At 46.2% G+C, this 9,952-nt stretch overlaps 1 protein-coding gene across 1 annotated transcript in view; it reads left to right on the top strand.

Annotated features, from left to right (window-relative positions):
* Window positions 1-748: 748 nt before the first annotated feature.
* The window catches only part of CNGA3 (cyclic nucleotide gated channel subunit alpha 3), a 33,766-nt gene continuing 24,562 nt past the window's right edge, over window positions 749-9,952 (top strand). The window contains exons 1-2 of the mRNA XM_077749234.1: window positions 749-834; window positions 9,102-9,215. Coding sequence (XP_077605360.1) covers window positions 749-834; window positions 9,102-9,215 — 200 coding nt within the window. The remainder of the gene's footprint in view (window positions 835-9,101; window positions 9,216-9,952) is intronic.

Below are 9,952 nucleotides of genomic sequence, written 5' to 3'. Positions count from 1 at the left end.
ACCAGCTTTCTTCTTTCATCAATCATTGGGGCACCTTCCAATATTTGCTGAAGGGAGAGTATTCATGGTCTGATTTCTAGCATCAGGATCATGCCATCAACAGGTTTTACCTATTTATTTTTACTTGGATTAGCTGCTTGACCTCTCTGAGTCTCAACTTAGCCATCTTTAAATGGGGATACAAATGGTAAATATCTGATAAAGTTATTTTGAAGATTAAAGGAGATGAAGTGTGTTTTGAGTGTAACATTACATTGTAAAGGTTTTATGGATGTCAAGGATTGTTAGTTTTTCATGCTTTGTTTTGAAATAAGATTTGGGATAGTTACTAACACATGTGTGAAAAATTATAAGATAAAAAAGTAAATGAGAAAAATAGAGTCAAGAGGAACACCACAACATTCCAGGGAATAGTGAGGATTTTAGCTTTCTTATATCAAATACCAACTGTGCCAATCATTCATTCATTTGCTGGAGCAGCATATAAATTTGAGCAGCTCTTGAGCATGGAAGCGTACACAAAGTGAAAGGCCTTGCTTATGCTTCAGGCTGGGAAGAAGAGCCCAAGGATACCCATAGCTGCAACTATGGGAGAAATGGAAGAGGCTCTGTGTGCCAGGGCTTGCCTGGGGAAATAGCCCTCATACACAGCAACCTGGGTTTGCAGCTGCTTCCCCATCCTGGTGTGATCTGCCTTGTGTTCATGTTTCAGTAACAACCTTGAAGCTGAATGTAACAAAGCAAGAAGATGGCTAAGATTAACACCCAATTCTCCCACCCTGCGGTAAGGACCACGGACAGAGATCTGGACCACGTTGAAAATGGCCTCGGCAGGTAAGATGGGCTTTTCGTTTTATTCTCATTTTATTTTTTTAAGCTTTTTTATGTCTTTATTTTATTTTGAGAGGCAGAGATAGAGAGCGAGCAGGGGAGGGGCAGAGAGAGAGGGAGACACAGGATCTGAAGCAGGCTCCAGGCTCTGAGCTGTCAGCACAGAGCCCGACGCGGGGCTCAAACCCACGGACTGTGAGATCGTGACGTCCTCATCCACCATTTCTCCTCAGCCAATTATGTATATCATGCCCTCTCTCAGATGCACATTTGGTTTTCTTCTCTATCTAGATTCTTAATCCCAGCACCTTAGCTAACTCTGCTCATGAATGATGGACAACCATTTCCAAAGCGATTTGAGTCCCTATTATCATAAACTTGTGCAGCCCTAGGACCCCACCTTCTGGGATTTAGGCAAAAAGAGGAATATCTCAAAGCACCCCAACAGATATTTATTGCCTCCAACCATTTTATTATTTTTCTAATAAGAAAAGTGCACTATTTTTGTTTTGATCCACCACCATAACCCCATGTTGTATAGTCAGCACCTAAAAATAATTAATCTATTATTTTATTTTTTTAAATAGTTTATTGTCAAGTCGGTTTCCATATAACAACCAGTGCTCCTCCCCACAAGTGCCCTCCTCCATGCCCATCACCCCCCATCCCCTCCCTCCCACCCCCATCAGCTCTCAGTTTGTTCTCAGCATTCAAGAGCANGGTGTTGGCCATCTGGATGTCCTCTTTGGAGAAGTATCTGTTCATATCTTCTGCACATTTCTTCACTGGATTGTTTTTTGGGTGGCCTCCAGCCATTTTAACATGGTGCTGGAGCCTCAGGAATCTTGCTATGACTTGCTATCAGAAATTCTCACCCTGCTCAAATTTCTCCCTCCTAACTGGCCTACTGTCAATACCAGGGTCCTGCCACTGGAGACTTATTCTTTTAGGTTAGGTCATTGCCCCTAATCTAAAACCAGATAAAAACACTCCTAGGACAGACATCTGCTTAAAACTTTGGTATGCATTAATAGCTTCTTTTTCACACCTGAGCTAATAAACCTTTTGGGGTGGGGTGTTCAAAGAAGATTGGGGTGGAACAGAGAAAAGGTCCACAGCTGTCAAGTCAAGCTCCCTGGGCAGCACTGGGCTCCTGGGACTTTGGGCCCAATGGGAGAAGGACAGAGGCTGTTAGGATCAGGAAAAATTTGAAGTAAAATGGAACTTTCCCCCATTTCTCCCTTTTGCCTTGAGTGGGATATAATCAGAACATCTTATGGAATTTCCAGATTCCCTGTGACCAAGAAGGCAACAACAGGGGCTTAAGAGAAGATACTCAAGATACTGAGATACTTAAGAGAAGGCAGGCCCAGTTGGTGGGCTGGGGCTCCTGCCCAGAATGTCTGCTTGACCAGACACCACTGAGGTCCAGCCCTCCCTGACTTGTCCTGCCTCTGCCTCAGCCAGTGGCCTATTAGCCCAGCCTGATGTGTAGGCTATTTAAGAAGGCTCACGCCAGGTGTCCTGGAAGGTGACCCTTTGCAAAAGAAACTTCTAGCTCATTAAACCACATGGATACCCAGTGATAAGCCTCTGGCTTCCGAGAGACTCTCTGTGGGCTCACACTGGGTTTGTGTACACTTAGAGGGTCAGTCAGCTACAAAGTGGGGGTTGGGGGTGGGGTCTTGAATTGATGCCCTGCAACAATGCTATTTGCCATATTCACGGATGGGACTATGCCCTTCCTCTCTCTCCTATCCCCTGTCCCCTGACCAGTGTGATGACTAACAGGTTCAGGGTCAGACTGGCTGGGTTTGAACATTGGCTCTACAACTGACCAGTTCCGAAAAATTGTGCAGCTGTTCCAAACCACAGTTTCCTCATCTGTAAAATGTACTAGTGCTGACCACAGAGGGCTGTGGTGAGGTTAAAACAGGTGAAAGCTCCCAGCACAGTCCCTGCTGTGAGAAAGTGCTCAGTCAGTGCTGTCAGCCTTGGAAATGATTCTCTCTCCTGTGGTCCTTCCCTGGTATTCCAGGCTGGAAGCCTTCTCCTCCTCTGACCTCACATAGCTCTAGCTGTCCTGACATCTGGATCTGGCCATTTCCTGCCTGTGACCAAGTCACGCTTTCTAAACCTGATCACTAGTCCAGTCTCACTGAGCCTGCCTTGGGGACTTGCCCAACCACTGACATGGTAAAAGCTTGTTGACAGATTAATACAGAATCCCAAGGAGACTCTGGAGATTTCAAAAGGAGAGAGATGAGGAATGCTTCCTTCATAAGACAAATGCTTGCTGTATCTTATGGAATCAGGAGTGGGTTAACAGATAGAAATTTCCAGAATGGGCTCCTTGGTGCTACCAAAGATGGAGAATGTGTTCAGGCTGAGGGTGGAACAGCCTTTGACCAGAGGCTGAGTCCAGGCCCCCCTCTGCTTCCCAGTGCAGCCCAGCATCAGTCTATATACAGACTAGTTTTCACTGTAAGATTTACTTGAACAAGGGACTCTGGCAAGTACGCATAAAATTTTAAAGTTTCAAATCATTATTTTCGGGGAGAAAATGGTGTTTGAACAAACCATAGATCTTTGCTTTAAAATTAAAATCACTTTAGAAAGCTATGGGAGAAATTTCTTGAGGTTTTAAAAATGTTTATTTATTAATTTTATAAGAAAGAGAGAGAGAGAGATCACGTGCATGAGTGGGGAAGGGGCAGGGAGAGGAAGAAAGTCAGAGTGTCCCAAGCAGGCTCTGCACCATCAGCACAGAGACTGACACAGGGCTCTAATTCACAAATTGTAAGATCATGACCTGAGCCAAAATCAAGAGTCAGATGCTTAAGCGACTCAGCCATCCAGTATCCCCTAGAAGAAATAATTGCTAATGTGTGTCCTTAAATATTAATCACTCAGGGCACCTGGGTGGCTCAGTTGGTTAAGTGTCTGACTTTGGCTCAGGTCCTGATCTCACAGTATATGGGTTTGAGCCCTGCATCAGGCTCTGTGCTGACAGCTGAGAGCCTGGAAACTGCTTCAGATCCTGTCTCCCTCTCCCTCTCCCCCTCCCCAAATCATTCTCTGTCTGTCTGTCTCCCTCTCAAAAATAAAAAAACATTTAAAAAGTAATCATTCTTTATCCTCATTGATATCAGTGAAGCTGTTCTGGTAACCTGCATGTCACTGTGATCCTTTGCTGAATGCCCCCAGGAAGGAGGCATGTGTCCCCATCCCCTAAGACACCCCTCTCCCCAAATCTTTCACCAAATTGGAAAGCCAGGTTTCTGTTTCTCCTTTTAAATTATTGGGATCACTTTCCTCGTGACAAGTCATAAGGAAGGATGGAAACATCTCATTTGAACAAAGAAGTCAAGTTTATATCCTGGAAATAACAGAAATAAAAGTGTGTTGAATTTTTCTTTCCTATTAAATCTGTTTAGTTGACTTGATTATTTAAGAGCTATCTGGCATATGTGAAAAGATAATGCAGCAGGGAAAGACTTCAGAATCTGCTACAGAGGATTGCAGCTAGAACCGAGGGCACCTCAAATCTCAGATCAATCTTCTGGTGTAGCTATTTTAGGCGAGCTTTGGGGCATAGGGGTTTGTGTCCTACAGAAGAGAAGCCTTCTTCGTGCTACTCTCTGAGCAGAGCCCAAAGCAATTATCACCAAAGAAAACCATTTTCAGCCTGCTTCCCCAGGACCAAAGACAAAAATGCACTCAGTTCAGTTCCCTGGTTACATGTGGCCAATAATTGTGCGTGTTGGTCATTCACGGTCCTCAGAGCTTGAGAGGAGGGAAAGAAAAACAAGGTATCACATTCTCCACCCTTGTTCTCAAAGGTTTGTCTATGCTTATGTCCCCAGAGTCACTGGAGGAAGACACCAGGTGCTCCACAAAGTGCAAAGCTAATGACAAGTTGCAGTGGTGATGAGAACCGTGTCTTCTCCCAGTGACAGGGGACACCTTTCCCTCACAGACATGAATTCCCTTTTATAAGAAAACTTAGAAGATGGGCATCACAAGTTGAAAACTACCTTGTCTTTCAAAACAGTCTCATCATTGTGTTGTGCTAGTTGCTCTTGTTCTTGCTAATTACCGACTTCAAGGAGCTCCTTCCTGCTGATCTGCTTGTTTGTTTACAGATGAGTCCTGTCAAGTCCTTGCTCCAGGCCCCTCCACCAGCTTCTGGCAGGACAGGGCCTGACCCTCAGTCTCTCCTGCCTCTGTATTTCTCTGGGAAGTTCTGGATCCTCATTTTTTTGCACTGGTAGCTCCCTTTTTTCAGTACTGTATCCATGAGGACTCAAAATGTCACCTCAAACTTTGGTTCTCCTGTCTTCCCATCTCATCTTCCATCTGCTTGGTGAAATCAGTTTCTCTGAGGAATAGCTAATGGGGTTTACTATTTAAATAGCCCCAGGCATTTAACAAGGGTAAAGACTCAGGAGCTAGAAGACATGGTAGAATTTTAAGCATCACAAAACAAGTGGGGACTCCAAATCAGGAAACTACAGATGCTGGAGAGGATGTAGAGAAACGGGAACCCTCTTGCACTGTTGAACAATGCAAACTGGCACAACCGCTCTGGAAAACAGTGTGGAAGTTCCTCAAAAAATTAAAAATAGAACTACTCTGTGACACAGCAATAGCACTGCTAGGAATTGACCCAAGGGATACAGGAGTGCTGACACATAGGGGCACATGTACCCTAAAGTTTAGAGCAGTGCTTTCAACAATAGCCAAATTATGAAAAGAGCCTAAATGTCCATCAACTGAGGAATGGATAAAGAAGATGTGGTTTATATATACCATGGAATACTACTCGGCAATGAGAAGGAGTGAAATCCTGCCATTTGCAGGAACGTGGATGGAACTGGAAAGTACTATGCTGAGTGAAATAAGTCAGTCAGAGAAGGAGAGATATTGTATGTTTTCCCTCATATGTGGATCTTGAGAAACTGAACAGAAGACCATGGGGAAGGGAAGAGGGACAAACAGTTACAAACCGAGAGGGAGGGAGGCAAACCACAAGAGACCCTTAATTACGGAGAACAAACTGAGGATGAATGTGGGGGTGAGGGAGAGGGAAAATGAGTGATGGCCATTGAGGAGGGCACTTGTTGGGGTGAGCACTAGGTGTTGTATGTAAGCCAATTTGACAATAAAGTATATTTAAAACATTTTTTAAAATAAAATAGATTCACACTTAAAAAAAGGGTGGGGAGAAGAAAAGGCCCCTTAAGGTACCTTGAACTTACTTCACAGAAGACTTTCCCTATTCTTCACAGCTAAATATGCCTTTCTGGATTTGGCTGTTGGAAAGCTGATTAAAAACAAATCACCAATTTTTCCTTAGTTCCTTTCTGAAGACTAGGAAGCTTTAGGGAGGGTAAATGACCAGCCCACAGAACACCTAGCTACGAGGTGGTAGAATAGGGATTCGAATCCAGGGATCCCGGCTCCCCTCTCTGCCACCTGCCCTTCGAATTCCACATCGGAGCCCTTACTGCTGCCAGTAGAAGGCAGGCTTTGGAATCCGGGGTCGAGTTTTGCCTTCCTCATGTCCTCATCAGCTCTGATGTCATTGATTCCTGTGCTGCTAATGCAAATAAATCTGTTCTCAGGATGTGCCCTCCTATAATTGACAGAAAGCAGACTAGGCAGAAATGCGAGGCCGACTTTCTTGGTGCCCAGAGCTCCCTGAGGAGCTTCTGGTAGGGACAGAACACCTTCACCCTCGGGATTACCTCCAGACCTAGAGGCACACCTGCTCAGCTGTGGGTTGCTGCACCCCTAACCCCACCACATGCCGGCTGCCAGGATCAAGGGACTTGAGATACAGACTCACTTGTGCCATTGCTTCCTACTCCAGTAACTGACCTGGGTGCCTTGGAATGCACATTCCACATCTGTCATATACAGATTATTTGAAGGGCAAGGGGATCAGAGCTTCCTAACCACAGCAGGGCCTCTGACAGGGAGTCTAATACATATAAGGATGAAATGTGCGTGGTCTTTTAAAGGTGTAGGGGGAGAATTCAGTTAGATGGCTTGAAGATAAAGAGCCACCCACACACAATGTAGCCAGGCGGATCAGAGCCATGTCTCTGGCAGCATGCCACAAGGCTCAGTCCTCAGCCATGTCCTATTAAGCTTTTTCTTTAATCAGTGCCATATATGAAAATACAGAGAACAGCTTCATGGAGTGGATGAGAGCCGGCTTTGCCATGGGATGGCATGACATTCAAATCTCAGCTTTGCCACTTGGTCGTATGATCTTGGGGAAGTCACTTAACTTCTCTGAGCCTCAGTTTTCTACCTTATAGAGTGGTTGGTTATGTGGATTAGTTGATAAGATCTATGTGGCTGGCATACAGTAAGCAGTCAATAAATGACATACAGTTTGTGTACTGCATGTGAAAGTGATGGAGTTTGGGAGGAAAGGCCAGTATGGTGCCACTGCATACCTCGGGTCCCGAAACATCAGGTGACTCAGATCAGTGGAAAGATCCAATACTTACTTCCGACAGATCAATTGTACATGCACAAGATAGGGCCTTCTGGCTTAGCAGCAGCCTGTGTTACAGGACTTTGGGTTTTGGCTGATGGTAGCTGGTGATGAGGACACCAAAAGCACATGAACTCACAAACCTACAAAGATGTCTGGCTTGAGGTCTGGTAACAGCAGAGTGTTCTCAGTGTCCATGCCCTGTTAGACAGGAATGCGGGAACCTGCTCACAGGAGCATGACCGTGATGGGCAAGAGCCTTGAACCTGGTGAGGCATGGCTGGGTGAGCTGGGGTCTGTAGCCTGGAAAAACAGATGTGGCACAGTGTGACAGCTGCCCCATCACTGAGGTGGCCATGTGGAAGATAAAGTGGCCTGACTCTGTGTGGTTCCAGCAGAAAAAAAGGTGGCCTCGGTCTGCAAAAACTGAGAGAGAGAAGAACCTTCTACAAAGGTGGCCCAGGTCGGGCATGGGATGGTAGTGAGCGCCCTGCTGCTGGAGACGGCAGGGATGTTGTACAAAGAGGAGTCAGCAGATCAGCGGCTGGGATTCAGGACCCTGCCTTCTAATCACTCACCGGGGAGAGATAGAGCCTTTTCCTCACATTAATTATTGCTTACTTCCTCAACTGTGTTGCCACCTTGTTAAGAAGGCTGATTAGGTTGGAATAGGTCATGTGATGGAATTAATTTGTCCTGCTTGGGCTCTTCCAGACTCCGAGTGAAGTGCAAATCCCTAGGGGCCAATGCCTGGCTGGCTTTTAATCAGGCTGATCAAACTTCAGCCCTCGGAGCTTTTAAAAGACAGGGAATCAAAGAAAAATATGCCCAACCATACTGGTCTTACTCCACACAGTTAAACAGACCCCAAGCCTCTGCTGATGTGACTGGTGCTCATATTGAGTTGTGGGCACGCGATCTCTGTGTACTCAAGCTTTTCGCCCTGAGTTGCACAGGTGAGGTCACGGGCCCAGTTACCTCTGCACTGCAGGGGACAGAGGTTGGGGTCTGACTAAAGGGCACGGTAGGACTGAATTTTCACGTGAAAGCACGGAACAAATGTACGGGGAGAGTTAGGCCAATTCTGTACAATATTCCAGGACACTCCTCTTAACCAAATATTGAATGGATTCCTAGGAAAGCTGCCGAGCAAGCACACAAATAACTGCCCAGGTGGTGTGGCTGTGCTGTCCACAGTCTGGCCTTAGCAGATAGGATTTCAGTACACAGAGATGTGTTTGAACCCGAATTCTTGTTCTGGAATGATTGTGTAGAAACAGACGCAATGGCTGTGGATGCTGAGCACTGGGACACCCCCAGCCCAGCGCTCTGACGAGGCCGGGTGCTGCCGGCCTGCCCCCTTCTCCCAGTCCATGGGCAGTGACTGGACAAGCTACCTTCCTTGGTCAGGCTTGCTGTAAAGGAAAGGCATGATTTTTTTGTTTTTTTGTTTTTTGTTTTTCGTTGTTGTTGCTGTGGTTATTTGTCATTTCTTCTTCTTTTTTAAAAAATCAACCAATTAATTAATTTTTAAATTTACATCCAAGTTAGTTAGCATTTAGTGCAACAATAAGGAAAGGCCATATTTATCCTAAAAGCCAGGATCTGCAGATCTTGCTGGAGCACGGACTGACGGAGTGAAGACGAGGGCCTGTGGCTCTCCTCATTAAGCAGGACATCTGGCCATCTCATCCCTGAGTGTGTCCAGGAGGCGATGAGCTTGAAATCAATTTAGCCTGCTGCATATTTGATTTCCTAGGGTCCACTCGCCTTGCAAGGAGACTTCATCAGAACTGCAGCAGGAGATCGCCATGGAGACCAGAGGACTGGCTGAATCCAGGCGAAACTCCTCAACCAGCCAGGGGCCTGCCAGGTAACCCACCAGACTCAGTGCTCACCTTGGGAATGGGGAGACTGAGGCAGGAGGAAGGTAGATGAGTCTCAGGAAGAAACCAGGAGGAGGGGGTGATGGAGAGGTGGAGGTGGTGTTGAAGATGCGGAGAAGAAGGGGGCAGGAGAAAAGCAGTCAGCAATCTATCACTGAGTAATTTCCTCTCAGGTCAAGTGTTCTGAGGCTCAGAAGAATCTAAGAAAAACTGCTGTTATCTGAAATTGCTTTCATATAAAGTGATATTGAGGTACTTGCTCAACTCTGGATGAATTTTTTAAAAATCCAACAAGGCAGGGTTCCAAAAAGAATTGAGAAAAAAGACCAGCCAGCCTTGGGAGACCACTGGTGGACCTCAGTGGCATGCAGGCGGTACTAGTGACACTGTCCAAAATAGCCTTGGCAGGTCCTCACAGGTTCATGTCCAGACTTCATTGCATGCATCTTGCAGAACAATTGGAAAGCTTATCCAGCCTCCGAGCTGACGACATCTGCACTCGGGCTTCAAGAGCCATGCCAGCTTAAAGAAGTCATTTCAGGGCCGTCTGGGTAGCTTAGTCGGTTGAGTGTCTGACTTTCCCTTAGGTCATGATCTCGCGGTTCGTGGGTTCGAGCCCCGCATCGGGCTCTGTGCTGACTGCCAGCTCAGAGCCTGGAGCCTGTTTCAGTCTGTGACTCCCTCTCTCTCTGACCCTCCCCTGCTCACGCTGTCTCTCTCTCTC

This window comes from Crocuta crocuta, unplaced genomic scaffold (assembly GCF_008692635.1).
Source record: "Crocuta crocuta isolate KB4526 unplaced genomic scaffold, BGI_CrCroc_1.0 scaffold118, whole genome shotgun sequence".
NCBI classification, from domain to species: domain Eukaryota; kingdom Metazoa; phylum Chordata; class Mammalia; order Carnivora; family Hyaenidae; genus Crocuta; species Crocuta crocuta.
Note: the sequence above shows the minus strand (reverse complement) of the source record. Positions and strands in the feature narration are given on the sequence as shown.